At 38.2% G+C, this 15839-nt stretch overlaps 1 protein-coding gene across 1 annotated transcript in view; it reads left to right on the forward strand.

Annotated features, from left to right (window-relative positions):
* Window positions 1–15839, forward strand: part of HERC1 (HECT and RLD domain containing E3 ubiquitin protein ligase family member 1) — a 112377-nt gene that overhangs the window by 87967 nt on the left and 8571 nt on the right. The window contains 18 exon segments of the mRNA XM_080396356.1: window positions 361–566; window positions 1708–1835; window positions 3610–3737; window positions 4953–5153; window positions 6022–6152; window positions 6632–6831; window positions 7305–7419; window positions 7965–8111; window positions 8640–8741; window positions 9799–9972; window positions 10282–10575; window positions 11322–11387; window positions 11506–11631; window positions 12250–12388; window positions 12826–13007; window positions 13758–13913; window positions 14416–14538; window positions 15131–15233. Coding sequence (XP_080252482.1) covers window positions 361–566; window positions 1708–1835; window positions 3610–3737; window positions 4953–5153; window positions 6022–6152; window positions 6632–6831; window positions 7305–7419; window positions 7965–8111; window positions 8640–8741; window positions 9799–9972; window positions 10282–10575; window positions 11322–11387; window positions 11506–11631; window positions 12250–12388; window positions 12826–13007; window positions 13758–13913; window positions 14416–14538; window positions 15131–15233 — 2721 coding nt within the window.

Here is a 15839-nt window from a genome sequence, read left to right on the forward strand (position 1 = left end):
CAGTGACAGCAGTTTAGCTCTGTCAGAGGAAGCATTTTCCTGTTCAGAAAGCACTTGGTTTTTGACCAGCCGTTTTCCATATGGTTGGAATAAGGCTGCTCATAATTCTCTTCTTAGGGTTTGGGGTGAAATTTTAAAGGGAGTTGTTTTTCTGTTTGTATCGGAAGAGTTTTTCTAGCAGTTAATATGAGTGCAGCATTCTTATGTTCTTTTTTCTCTTTTTCTGGAAATTATGGCTAATTCTGTGTTCGTTTGTGTAATTCTGTTTGGTACTCATCTAGGCATCATCTCACTGTTTTGTTTAAGCAGGTTTAATTGCCCATTTGTATGCCCATCCTTCCTATGATCCTTCTGCTGTAGGCCCTCTGGAGCTGGCTAATGCACTAGCAGCTTGCTGCCTCTCTTCAAGGTTATCTTCACAACATAGGCAGTGGGCTGCTCAGCAGCTGGTGAGAACTCTTGCAGCACACGATCGAGATAATCAAACTGTTCCTCAGACCCTCGCTGATATGGGGGGAGACTTACGAAAATGTTCCTTCATAAAACTAGAGGCTCATCAGAACAGGGTAAGCATGATTTCTCCCAGAATTGCACAAATTCTAATGCTTGCTTTTGTAGAATACAGAAAAAGTAAAATATTATTTTACAAGTATACTGGCCAAAATGATTTCCCACGAGAAGTTAATTTTTGGTGAAGTGAGCTATTGCTGGAGGGTACCTCTAATGCAGAAAAACGCTTAGCTTTGAAGCTTCAGTTAGAGGGGACATGAAAGTGTTCTTACAGTACATGAATTCAGCATAATCACCTTCAATCTTTTCTTAGACTAGATTTTAATTTGCATTAATTGATCTGTCACAGTAGTTAAAGTCTTTGTCCCCTATTCTGTGCAATACTGGCCTGTGGAGCATGGGTCTGAACAAAGTATAGCACCCCAACAGAGCATGCTTAATTACAGTGCACAATACTGTAGAAGCAGAAAAATCCTAGAATGGTTTGGGTGGGAAAGGGCCTTAAAGACCATCTAGTCCCAACCCCCGCCCTGGGCAGGGACATCCCCCCCCCCAGCCCAGGCTGCCCCCAGCCCCGTCCAGCCTGGCCTTGGGCACTGCCAGGGATGGGGCACCCACAGCTGCTCTGGGCAGCCTGGGCCAGCGCCTCGCCGCCCTCATGGGGAAGAATTTCTTCCTCATATCTGATCTAAATCTGCCCTCTCTGAGTTTAAAACCATTCCCCCTTGTCCTGTCGCTGCAGGCCCTTCTAAAAAGCCCGTCCCCATCTTTCTTGGAAGCCCCCTTTAAGTACTGAAAGGCCACTGTAATGTCTCCCCGGAGCCTTCTCCTCTCCGGGCTGAACCACCCCAGCTCTCTCAGCCGGTCCCCACAGGAGGGGTCTCCAGCTCTCTGACCATCTTCGGGCCCCTCCTCTGGACTCAGTCTAACAGGTCCATGGCCTTATGTTGGGGGCCCAGGAGCTGAACACAGCATGCCAGGTGGGGTCTTGCCAGAGCAGAGCAGAGGGGGACAGTCAGCTCCCTCAGCTTGCCAGCCACGCTGCTTTTCTTGAAGCCCAGGATACGGTTGGCTTTGTCTTGTTTAATTGTTTACAGTGTGTCCCATTACTTAATGTTTGCTTAATATTAATGAACAAACATACCAAAGCTTTAGATTTAAATTCCAGTTTTGTCATGATTATTCTGGTATTTGTAGGTCATGACGTGTGTTTGGTGCAATAAAAAGGGACTTTTGGCTACTAGTGGAAATGATGGCACCATAAGAGTTTGGAACGTTACAAAGAAGCAGTATTCATTGCAACAGACGTGTGTGCTCAACAAGCTGTAAGTTAATTCTTTATAATAGTCAGATACTTAATTTAAGCTGTAATTGTGCAAGGTAATGAAAAGAGCCAACCGTGCAGTATCTCCTGCACTGACGTTCTCTCATTTTTTTCCTCTGGGACTGTTGCTGTGTTTATGGCATGCAAAGTAAATTAAATAGCTTAAAACTGAAAACAACTTCAATATCAAGTTGATAAGAGTCAGTATAAAGTTGTTTTAAAATATTCTTAATTAATTACTATAATGAGAAATGGGTAAAATAAAAAGTGTAAGGGACTGTCCTATAAAAAAAAAAGTGAGTATCCCTTCAGTGGGTCCCAGTGGACAGTTCCAGTGTACAACATGATAATTACAAGTGTGGTCATTTGAATCAGGCTTGAAAAAAGAATGACTTCTGGGATTCGGGAACTGAGCATAATCCTTCTTCACGAGAGTGTCGGGGAAGTACTTTTGTATCATTTGGATGTGTCCAAACAAGATGAAAGAAAAAGAAAAGATTGAAATCTAACTCTTTTGTACAGTTTAGATGAGTTTAACTCGGGAGAACGAAGAAACAATAGTGAACTAAAGAGTTGTTTCATGATGATTTCTTAGCAGTAATTTTAGTTCTGGTTTGCTTGCTGCTGTTAGATGTTGCCTTAAAAGGAGTACAAGGAAGGATGTGACTTGACTTCAGAAGATAGTAATGAGAGCAGCATCTTCCTTTAACAGAGACCTTCTATTATTTGTGTGGCAGAAAAGTGTGTTTCCTGTACAGGTGATTCAGTATGCAATACTTTCATGGGCTTCCTTGCTAACAGTCCCAATAGTGATTTTAAATACAAATACAACACAATTCTATGTGTGTGGCACTGGGTAAGCGCCAGTTCTTTACAGGCAGAATTATTCTTTTTCAGTTGTTGAGAGACGAGCAGATGAAAAGACATTATCCCTTCTTTTTGATGGAATTCTCTCTCTTTATTTTCCCCGAGTTTGAAGGAACATTATTTAAATGCTACTAGATTACTGTTCCCTGATACAGTATTATATATAGTATGTTAATATTGTAACATGTGTTATGTTAGTTAAGTTAATGTTGTTGTTAATAGTTTAAAACATTCCAGTACCTGCTTTATTCACAAATAAAATGTCTCCTGCTTAAGCAACAGCACACCAAAGGTATGACTCCTGTGTCTTCAAAAATACAGAGATGATACAGTATTTGGCCTACAATATGCATCCTGGCAATATTATAGCCTTCATTTTTCTGTTACTAAAATCATTAAAAACTCTGCCTGTCATGTATGACCTTCAGGGCAACAAAATATGCCAGTGGTCCTGTTACAGTTAGCCAAAGCAAACTTTAAAATAGAATTCTAGAACAGTATAACAACTTTGTAACGGGAGGAAGAGTTTAATCTAAAATTGAGAGCAAGTTGTACTTCATTTCTTTTGTCCAAGCTATTCTGTTTCATTTCATGACTTCCCTTAAAGTCTTGCTCTCACCAAAGATGTTAAATTTGAGATACAAATAGGTAAATATAATTAAACCTGGCTTACTAATTGAAACCTAACTTAAAATTTCTTGCTGTGGAAATTACTACTACCTCATTCTGTTATTTGAAGTGGTTTTAAAGAGAATATAGAACTACGAGCAGAAAAACTTACTATGTAAATCTGCAGTTACAGCAGGAGAACTCCAGTTTTTAACTCTGGTATTTCATTAATTCCATGTTTTGCGCTCTCTGTAAACGAAATGCCTGTTTTTTAACTGTGTTATTTTATTCTATTACAGAGAAGGTGATTCTGAAGAAAGTCTGGGGTCACCCAGTGACCTGAGTTTGTCTCTTGTCTGTTGGAGCATCAGCGGCAAGTACCTGGCTGGAGCTACAGAAAAGATGGTGAACATATGGCAAGTCAATGGTATGCTCATAACTACTTTCATGTTACAAAGTATTTATAATATATTTAATATTTAATAGGGAAGCTGGTACCTTACTTAATGTTTACCCAAGCATTTGTGTGTGCTTTCCACTTTAAAAGCCTACCATCTTCCATAACGTATTGTAAACTTACTTTATTAGAATAAGGCACTAAACACAAATGTATGTGTGATCTACAGCTAATTCAGTAGAAAACTGAGCAGCATATGAGTCCCTATTGAATGAGAAGTGTTTAAGTGTCATTCTTAGTGATTTTTGTCTGTAAATACAGTATTTCTATAACCTGTAAGAATTACCTTCATGCACGCAACAGAATGCAAAAATTAACTGCAGCAGATGGAGGGAAAGAGCTAGAGTGATCAGCTAGGTGGAGTGTCTTCTAATGAGTGAGCTTGTTTGTTTATTTGAACAAAAGAAAGAGTCTTGGAGGAAGAAGCTTATAAATAAATACATTAGGAAGATAAACTCTAGGAGAAGGTCAGAGGGAAAAAGCAGCTATGTAAGCAAATGGATAGGGTTGACACAAGAAGAAATGTAAATAAATTGGCTGTGAGTAACTTCAAGTTTCTAATGTTCAAAAGATTGTGATCTCATATTTTATAAGCTGGAATACCAACTGGGGAAGAAATGTTATAAAATTAGATACATTTATGAGATTACATTGTGATAGAGGAGACTGAACCTGGTCCAGGAAAGGCCCTTCCCAATTCCGTGGTTCAGTTTGCAAGCATCTTCAAGCAGATTCTCTTACATTTTTACTGCCATTTGTGCTGCCATTGACTAATCCAGCATAATACCATTAGAACTCCTTTGAGAGGAAAACTGTTAATTACTTTGTAATTTGTAATCTCTGAAACTTCATTCTGTTGTTTTGTGCTTATGAAAATCACCAGTCACACTGCTGACGTTAATAGACAGTCTGCAGATAAAAGTATAAATTTACTAAGTACTGAAGAATTTAGTTTCCTTCCTTAATAAAACTATGTAACTTGACTGCTAATTGAGTTTTGTTAGCTGAATTATGTGTCTCTGTAGGTTAGTGGACCACTGCTTTGTAGTCTCATAACTTATGGGAATTTGTAGTATGTCCTCGTTCTAAATACAATCTCTTGATATTTTCCCATGGAAAGTATTTCTATTGTTTTCTTTTCTTCATGAAGATGAAGTAGTTTTAAAAGACTTTTTGGGCTCCTAGGAGGAAGAGGATTATTAGATCTTCAGCCTCACTGGGTATCTGCTCTAGCTTGGCCAGAAGAAGGGCCAGCTGCAGCATGGACAGGAGATGCTCCAGAATTATTATTAATTGGTCGTATGGATGGGTCTCTTGGACTTATTGAAGTTGTAGATATTTCAGCCATGCACCGACTAGAACTGGAACACTGCTACAGAAAGGATGGTAGGTAACTGTATCAGTATTTAAATAGAATTAAGAAAAAATATGAAACACACCCCACTTTTTTTTCTTCCTATGTTAAGCAAGTATATAATCTCAATATCTTTTTTATTCTTGTTCATGGGATATGACTTCTGCTACCTTACCTGTAAGCATCATTCATTCGTGGGAGCAGAAAAGTCTGTGGGATCTCCGTCAGCACCCTGACGCCCCTACAGCAGAGGCAGTTTGTAGCAACCTAGTCCGATCCTGACATTCCTTGTCCTTACATAACATCCATAAAGATTCCCTGCAGTGGCTCCTCTGTTTACAGATGGCATGTACTCAGTGTCATTTGAATTACTGTCTTACAGCCATCTTTTCTTTACAGTTCCAATCGCAGGGAACATCAAGCAGCACATCTTTGGTAGTGCTGTGTGGTTTTGTATATAGCTTTTTCAGGAAATTTTCGCATTTTTTTAACAGAATCAAGTGAGGCCATATCTATGTGCCAAGAAAGGCTCCAGTTGTTTTCAGTGGTTTTGGTAGAAGCTTCCCTATCTCAGATATATGTATAGGATTCAGTCTACTTCTTTTCTTTTCCCTAGCATTTTCACCATGTCAGGAATGTAATTCATTAATTTTAATAAAAAGAGAACTGAAAAAACTATTAAAAAATAATCTCAACAGGTGTCATTACAGTGACACTCAGTTTTATCTTTGCCATATAAATTCAAGACAATTTTCAGATCCAAAAGTATGTTGAGTAACCTTGGTGGTGGGGGAAGTTGTTACACATTTCGTATATTAGACAATTGCACTGCAAAAACCACTTTGGCAGGAGTGAAGTTTAGCTTAGTTTAGTTTAAATTTTGTTTGTCCGTTTATGTAGTGTCTGTTACATGCCTTGCCTGGTTCAGTGAAGACAGACCATTTGCAGTTGGCTATTCGGATGGAAAATTGCTAATGGGAACAAAGGAACCCCTTGAAAAAGGAGGGATCGTTCTAGTTGATGCACATAAGGTAGGTAGTCTTTTTAATAAAAACTAATGTGTAATTTTTTTAGGTAAAGATGTGTGTAAGCTATTTTCTCTATTTGAAAGCTATTTATAAATTCAAGTGCAGATTGTTTTTGCAGATTATTTTAACAACAGATACCTGTTTCTGAGATACATGTTAAACACAGTATAGTTTAAAGGAACAGTCTACCAAATTTTGTAAAAAAGGAAAGATTGTATAGCTTTTTTTGCTATCAGGGATTGTGAAGGGTGTATGTAGATACAGCAACAGCAGTGTGTTAAGGACATAGCTATACATGTTCTAATGGTTGGACTTGATGATCTCAAAGGTCTTTTCCAACCTAAATGATTCTATGATTCTATTCTGTGTCTGGATTTAAAAGACTGTCGTTCTTAATTTGTAAAATATGTCACACGTTTTTGTGAAGCTTAAGTTCCTGTGCAAAACAAAAGATGTTTTTCTAAATATTTTAAATCCAATAGGATATGATTGTTAGTATGAAGTGGGATCCAACTGGTAAGATTCTTCTGACCTGTGCCAAAGAAGAAACAGTGAAACTCTGGGGGTGCATGGGAGGATGCTGGAGGCGCCTGCATTCGCTGTCCCATCCAGCTCTTGTGAATGGCATTGCCTGGTGTGCTCTGCCAGGGAAAGGACCCAAGTTGCAGCTTTTACTTGCTACGTATGTAATTTTTTGTTGTTTCTGTAGCTCTTTTGCAAGTCTTTTCTATCAGTCTTTAGTGTCTAGATCAAAGAAAAGTTTTGTCTTTTTTTTTAAGTAACATTAATTCAGTAAGCCAGTTGACATGAGATTCATGAGGCTTCAGAATTCAAACGGAAAGAGTGACTCTGGTCACCTTACCAACCATTTTCTCCATGCCAGAGACCTGTTTGTAATGCTGCTGCCTGAAAGCTTCTTGCTTTGCCCAAATATTTTTTCTGAGACTGTGGTGTTAGTAAAAATTGAAAAGGTGGGGGCAGGGATGGAAAAATGCATTTATTCATTGGGAACATCCTTTTCATTTTAGATTAATTGATACAATGTAGTTTTATAGGAGGGTGCTAAAGACTACTGGTATTTTAAGTTAATACCAGACCACTGATATTTTGTTAGTTAATACCTTTGTTTTTCTGATTTACCCTGACTTCCTCTAGAGGATGCCACAATGGTTTGGTGTGTGTCTGGACTGTTCCCCAAGACATAGTAATCACTTTGCAGTCCAGCTCAACTTGCTCAGAAGGATGGTGGGACCAAGAAACAACTGCCAAGGTAAAAGGGGTAAACTCAGTGTTTAAAAAATCCTCTTTGCTCATTCTGAAGCTGGGGGGAGGAGAAGAATGTGAGCAAGTTACTCAAATCTCAACATTTCCTGAGAGGAGACATTTGCTAAAAAATATTTGCAGTGCGTTTGTATATGTATAGGCATTTTCAGAACGGGAAATGAAAAATCACAGGTTTGAATGAGTTTTATTTGGCTAAGGACTGTATTTTGATCTGTTGTCATTTTTAAGTTGATACATTCATACTAAAATTTAGTAAGATCTTAACTTTTTTTCTAGACTAAGTCAAGATTAATTTCACCTACATAAATTGTAACATGGCCTTTAAACAATGGCATTTTGTAAGGGGAGTAAAGGTGATAACGTGACAGAGATATTTATAAAATTATCATAGTACTAGTCTTTTTTTATTATCTTATGGAAATTACCCCATCTCTATGGATGATCAGTATTTATTGCAGAATATAGGAGCCTTTATGCTAGTCCGTTTTCTGTAAGTAATTCAGTGTTCCGTAACTATGAAATAATTTGCAGGATGGATACAGAAAAGCAGTAGAAGTCAAGTGTGTATTTCAACTGAGAGGACACATTACTCCTGTTCGGACTGTTGCATTCAGTCCCGATGGACTGGCGTTAGTATCTGGTGGACTTGGTGGTCTCATGAATATTTGGTCTTTACGGGTAAGATCATTGTTGATGTAGGATGTTTCTTTTTTTTTAGTATAAGTATCCAAAATAGTGAAAGAATCAGACTAGTATTCTCCCCACCGCCGTATGTTAGAAGCATACGATAAAGCATGGTATAAAATTATTTATACTAAAATGCAGATTGAAATCATAATTAACATTCAAGTGTTTTGTGTTTTATGGTTCTACTATTAATTCATTCTCTATGCTTGGTCATATCAGTTAGGCTTTACAGAACCAGCTGCTCTCTCTTTATAGTTGGGAACAATATTATCTTACTTTGAGACCTTTTCCGGGAGTCAGATAATGCGGATTATTAAACATTTCTAAATCCTTGGTTATTTCCTTAATATGATAAAAGTTCTAGGTTATTTTTTTGTTGGCTTTTAGTATAAACATTTCAGTTTCTAAATGGTTATTGAACAGCTTGGGAGAATATCATCCCTTAGGAATGTGATTGTATGCATTTAAACAGAAAAGTAGCTGTGTATACACACTGACTCAAAACACTTCTTTCCTTAGGATGGTTCAGTATTACAGAGTGTTGTGATAGGTTCTGGAGCTATTCAGACTGCAGTATGGATACCTGAGGTTGGAGTGGCTGCTTGCTCTAACAGATCAAAGGTGACACTATGTCTTAAAGTAATGTTCTTTCATTATTTTATTAAAAGAAAATGCCATTTGTCTCTCTGCTTTTCCTGCCTTTCTCCCTGCACCCCCCCTACCCCCCCTTTCTATTTTTTTTGTAAACAAATGCAGATAGAAATACCTATCTCTGTTATATTTTCAAGACACATTGTTCTGGCTTTCAGCTATCACCTGACAGTAAAAAGACTGGGGTTTATTTAATAGTATCCCGTGTTTAATTTGGGGGGGTGGGGGGGCAGGGTGGAATCCTTCTGAGCTGGTGTTTATAAAGCATGCTGCACATTGGTTACGTTAGCCTTTCTGTTTCATGGCAGCAGTCATAAATGGACAGTGAAAACAGCCAGAAGACAGATTTTTATTTTTATTTTCCTTTAGGCAGCATGAAGAAATGTTTCCATTCCCTTAGCAAATAAGGTATTTCAGTGATCTAACTTAATCTAAAGCAGCCTCAACCTCAGAAATTTTTAAGGAGCATCAGAATTTAGTTCAGGGTTTGCTGTGTCAGGAACTGCTGGCATCTGAACAGAACTTTCATAACACTTGATTGTTCCAAAAGATGGTATTTTTTGTGAATAAACATACTATGGCACACGTTGTGACTCCTGCTAGTAGAGTCATGCTGCATGTGGTTCTGAGTATTTTGGGATTCTGAATACAGCGATTTCCTGAATACAGACCCAATATTGAAGGTCATATTACAAGGCAAATCTTAAACTAAGGTTACACCTAAACTAAGTCCTAAACTAAGATTGCAGCATTCACTGAAATTAATTCTGCTTATTACCACGTCTGCATTCTTTCTTGGAGTGAGAATCGTGGGGCTGACACGGGTGTGTGAGGAGGTGGCAAATGGAGATGGCTACTCCGAGGCATTTGTCAGCAGATTATTGACCAACAGAGGCAAGAAATGTTCAAGGCTGTGTTTTCTGGCCCCTACAGAAACTAAGATGATTGATGATAATGCAATGGAGCTGCATAATCCTGCTTTATGAATTTTTAATTTCTAATGTGTCTTGTGACTGCTATTAAACAGGATGTGTTGGTAGTGAACTGCACGTCAGAGTGGATATCTTCCAATCACATCCTTGCAACGTGCAGGACTGCACTGAAACAGCAAGGAGTGCTGGGATTGAATATGGCTCCTTGCATGCGCGCCTTCTTGGAACGTTTGCCCATAATGCTTCAGGAACAGTATGCTTACGAAAAGGTAAGAAGAGCTAATGTGGACGTGTAAAATTTGTCTGACGTGAGGTCGCTCTTTGAATCTGAGCTCGTTTCAGTCTTTCACCACAGAGAGCCCAGAATACTTTCCGACGTCCTATTTAAAAATGTCTTTCAGCATTCTCAAAGCTAATATTCTCCTAATTTGAGAATATTTTAGAAAAACTCTGATTAAGTGTGGAGGAGAGTATTTTTCTACATGACTAGGTTTGAAGGACTCCTATTTCTCAATGGGTTGATATATGTTTCTGACTTGGCGTGTTCCTTTTCTCTGTCCCGCTCCCCTCACCTCTAGCCCCACGTTGTTTGTGGAGACCAGCTGGTTCACAGCCCCTACATGCAGTGCTTGGCGTCGCTCGCGGTGGGCCTTCACCTGGACCAGCTCTTGTGCACCCCCCCGGTACCGCCTCATCACCAGAGCTGCCTCCCCGACCCTTCAGCCTGGAGCCCCACGGAATGGGCCTGGCTGGAGTGCTTCTCTACTACCATCAAAGCTGCTGAAGCCCTGGCCAAGGGCGCGCAGTTCCCAGAGTCCTTCACCGTTCCCGACCTGGAGCCTGTTCCAGAGGATGAGCTTACCCTCCTGATGGTAAAATGCACTACGTGTCTCAACAGCGAAGCGTGTTGTTATTGAGCATCTGGTATGATGCAGTTAACATCTCTGAACTATTAAGATTTATATTCATTAGCAGAAGCAGCAGCAATAAGTGTAAGTTTAATTAACTGGTTAGAATATACTGTAAAGGTTGCGCTCTTGGTGTGTAATGAGTGCAAGCCAGTTGCACAGTAAAAACAAAACGAAACAACACAAAACGGAGAAGTAATTTTTGTATGTGAGAGAAGCAAGAGACGTAGAGCTTTACAATGCTGTTTTTAGAGTAATTTTGGCACATTCCTACACAGTTATTTTGCTAGTGTCAATTGTCTTAATGACTCGTTAGGGCAGGTAAACCAAAATAGAAATTTTGGATTAAGAATTTTTTTATCAGCAAGTTTACAATATTTAAAGCCGGTGTTTGCAATTAAAACTTAAAAAAACCCTAAGCATCAGTAAATAGGGAAAGATTACTTCATGACAAGTTTTGTTTGATTTTTTTTTTTTTTTTACTTATTTGGATTGCGAGTTGCTAGATAGGTGTACTAAGGAAATAAACTTGGCCTATGGATGAAAATGAAGTGTTTGAGTATTCACACATTCATTGTTGTTGCTACACCGTTTAGAATAATTTGAATGTCGGTACTGTTTGTAGTTAGAAAGGAAAGTATCTGTTACATAACAGAAAATACAAGGTGCATCCTGAACTGAATGTGGTAACTGTGGCTTTTGTTGTGTAGGATAATAGTAAATGGATCAATGGTATGGATGAACAGATAATGTCTTGGGCAACGTCAAGGCCAGAGGTTAGTAAAATTGATGGTTTGGGGTTGTTTTATTACCATTTTTTTTAAATTCTTTTGAAACATTGGAAGCTTTTAAAAGTACTCTCGTTCTAAAGCATTCCTTCATGCTGTTCCATAGGATTGGCACTTGGGAGGCAAATGTGACGTGTACCTGTGGGGAGCAGGAAGACATGGGCAGTTAGCAGAAGCTGGTAGAAATGTCATGATACCAGTAGCAGCACCTTCGTTCTCTCAGGCTCAGCAGGTGATCGCTTAAGAACAGTCATGATTTAATGATTTACCATGTATTATCTGTACAGTTTGTCAAAATCTCTACATGTCTTATCAAATTGTTGTTTGAACTTACTGTGAAGTACCCCCAAAACATGTGTTTTCACTAAAAAGTCTTTTAATTATTTGACAAATTCAAGCCAAGAAGCCACTGAAATCTGACAAAACGATTTTTTTCATACGAGCATGATTTGAAAATACCCGCACAGCTTTAACATAATACATGTGCCAATTTCTTTTTTCTGAAATAACATTGACATTCACAGTGGAAACGACAACACTAAATCTCAGGTAGGAGTATATTGTGATTTCTGTCACTGGAAGAAGTTTTGCCAAAACCAGTAGCAAGTTTCAATTAGGTTTTTATTATGATGAGATTGAGTAACAGAACTCTGTTAAACATAGACTGGGTGAAGTCTCACGTTAATAGGGTTGTCACAAAGGTATTTGCAATGTGACAAAAGTCTGTTGCCTTGATAAAATTACAAAGGAAAAAATCAAAAGGAGATTGTACATTGTAATGCAGGTATTACAATGTTGCTGCATCTGACAAAAAAAAACATTAAAACCCCTTTGTCTCTTTCTAAACTAGGTTGTTTGTGGTCAGAATTGTACTTTTGTCATTCAAGCTAATGGCACAGTTTTGGCTTGTGGAGAAGGGAGCTATGGGCGACTGGGACAAGGAAATTCTGACGATCTTCATGTGTTAACAGTCATTTCAGCACTTCAAGGTAAAATCCTTGGGTGTGTGGTAGTTCATATAATTATTTATGTAGATGCTGATTTTGCACACTTACACGGTAAAGTATTGTAGTCTTAAATTCAAAAAATTGGACAAATGAAGTAGATGTTAGTTTCTCATGAAGATTTGAGTAGTAGTATCTTAAAATTCTGTAGTTTTAAGAAGGCTGCAGGGAAGAATGTTTGCTGAAGATAGGAACGTTTCGTTTCAAAACTAATGGCAGACAAAATGCATGGGTTGTACATGAGAAGATGAAGGTTTTGTTCAAAATAAGAATAGATAAATTGCTATAACAAGAAAACAGTTACTTTGGTTGGTTCTTTTCCCCAGACTTAATTGGCTACCACTAGGTGCACTTGGATAAATATATGTTAAGAGTCTGTTTTAATTGATTCTAAATGCTGTTTTCTCATTTTCCTTTACCAGGCTTTGTTGTAACACAGCTGGTGACCTCTTGTGGGTCTGATGGACATTCCATGGCTTTAACAGAAAGCGGGGAAGTCTTTAGCTGGGGAGATGGAGATTATGGCAAACTGGGACATGGGAACAGCGACAGACAGCGCAGGCCTAGACAAATAGAGGCTCTGCAAGGAGAGGAAGTGGTGCAGGTGCCAAAATATTTTTTGTCTCCTACAGACTGCAGGTGTGGTTGTCTAGTGCTGGGAAAGTTCCAGAACCATTGTCAGTCTTGGCAGTTTGGATTTGTATACCAAATGAAAACAGGCAACTTTTTACTTCTGAGCATTATGAACCAAGTTGGTAATTTCCAGCTGAAGGATGTTAATATCGCAGAGCTCACTGTTGGTGTGTGATGTTACCTGACAGTTGTTACTGGAGAAGACTAAAAATTAGAAAGGGCGTGGAAGAGAGGGGTGACCAAAAAATTGGCGAAATAACAGGCATGATTTAAAAGTTTCCCTTGGTCCTTCTCAGGGGACTTTGACCTACAAAACCAGTCAACAAGACCTCCTCCTAGTACTAGATGTGTTATAGCAATGCACAAAAACTTGTTTGGCTTTGACTGGAGGTTTCTTTATAAAAATACAAAATATTTGCACAACAATAGTAGTCTGCTTGCAGAAAACAGTAGTTGGTAGAAATATATAAATAAACAAAACGCCTGAAAGGCTTTCCTCACACAAATATCTGCCTGTCCTCCTCCTCAGTGTTACTGTTGAGAAGAGTAATAGGTCATTGGAGAAATCATTAATACTAAAATACCTAAAATTTTAGCTCTTATTATAAAGTGAATGTAGTTTAGGGGAGGAAAAGGTATTACATACTTACATGTAATAACTAATGTAATTTCCCCCCCAAATTTAAAACATGTTTAAAAATTACATTTATTTTGCTTCCAGATGTCATGTGGCTTCAAACATTCAGCTGTGGTGACGGCAGATGGCAAACTTTTTACATTTGGAAATGGTGATTATGGTCGATTAGGACTTGGAAATACTTCCAATAAGAAACTCCCAGAAAGAGTGACGGCGCTGGAGGGTTACCAGATTGGACAGGCATGGTTTATCTAAAACTAGCCATGTATCTTTGTTTAAAGCTGATGTTTTCAATGTATTTAAGTGTTCTGGGGTTTTTTATACTTGGATTTTATTTTTATTATGATGGCAGAATTTCAGTATGCATGCTTTTTAATTACTTTCCTGACTCTTGAGCCTCATTCTGTAAAACTGCCCATGTTTTTTAACATTTTAACATTTTAAGATTTAGGCATTTTTACACATGAATTCATGAACTGTTTTTATGTTCTTAAACAATGAGCATGTGTAGCATGATACTATGCTTTGCTTCTAGGAGCTGAGAGCAAGCAAGTACCTACAAGACACTACTGTGGTCCTAATTGTCTTTAAAACACTGTGATAAGCAATGAAAGTTCTAATTGTTTTAAAAGGTTACTTATTTTTCTAAAACACAATTTTTCTTTTCTTAAAGGTAGTTGGGGTGCTTGAGTTAGTAGTAAGTTAGCAAAAGCTGTGGTCATAATGTATTTCTCTCAACCAGGTGGCCTGTGGACTCAATCATACTGTAGCTGTGTCAACAGATGGCTCAATGGTTTGGGCTTTTGGAGACGGAGATTATGGTAAACTTGGTTTGGGAAATTCCACTGCAAAATCCTCACCGCAGGTTAGAATTCATAGAGAAATTACTCTTTGCATAAATTTTCAGTGCTGTTAAATGTGTTACGCGGTGTTCAGAGTGTAATTATCAGAAGTGCAATTACTAATTCCACCTACCAAACTTTTCTGTTACAGTCTGGCATAAATAACTCTGATGCTGTGTTATGCTGAGCTTGATACTTTTAAAGGATTTCTCATAAATAATAGTGACCTTATGTCAGTGGCAATAGAAATAGTGAAAACCTTGGGATTATCTTAGAGAGCTTTCTTATTTTGGAATGGCGGGGGTGGGGGGAAGGTTGTTCACACACTCATCTACTTCCTCCTATGCCAGCCCCTGCTCACTCCCAGTAAAAAAAAAAGGTATTTGAATCATTCTGCATAGAATAAGATACCATTAAAGAAAAAGAGAAAACTGTGTCTCCGTTTCCTGTATTAATTTACAAGCATTAATTAGAGTAATCCTACAATGTATGCATTGCACAGTGGGAATTACGAAATGTCTTTTAGGAAGCAGGAATTACAGATTAAATTCTTGTTTGCTTTCTGTTTCTATCCTCATAATACCATAGCTCTTTCTCCTTTCACTTACCCCTTAGAAAGTCGATATTCTTTGTGGAATTGGAATAAAAAAAGTTGCCTGTGGAACCCAGTTCTCTGTCGCACTGACAAAAGATGGTCATGTATATACTTTTGGACAAGGTAGGATGATGATCTGGTATTTGGCACTTTCCATCTATAGGTTTGTGTGTATTGCAAGTGAAAGGGAAGAATATTGAGATGTACTTATGAGACTGACCTAATGCTACTTTTTAGGTTTGTGCTGACACAATCTGAATTTTGGAACTTCAACAATGCAATCATAACATACATCTGTAATATCCAAATTTGTAGCTCTCTCTAGTTTGATTTCAGGATAGCCTTTCAGTTTATTAATGTACCTTTTGAAGAGGGTTTTCCTAAAAATTCACTGAATTTCACGTGTGTGAAAACACTGGGTTACTTAAAAGTTTACTTTGTCTAATAAAGCATGTGCCTATACAAGTTGTTTAAAAATCTGGGCGGGAGAGTTTCCAAGTGCACTGATTTAAACCTGTTTAAACTTCTCAAGTCAGCTAATTCATAAGTGTTATAAAACCATACATATACATATGGAAGTCTTGCTTTAACAGAATTTGATCTTTGAGACTTAAAATAACAGCTTTAGCAATTTAATGAGCACTGTAGGAATCTCTGTTTTGTGGGAGACATACACTAGATCTTGGCCAAACCAATTGTACCTGGTGTCCAAGTTCTAAGAGTATGTAG

Source organism: Falco punctatus, assembly GCF_963210335.1.
Source record: "Falco punctatus genome assembly, chromosome: 7".
In the NCBI taxonomy this organism is placed as follows: Eukaryota; Metazoa; Chordata; class Aves; order Falconiformes; family Falconidae; genus Falco; species Falco punctatus.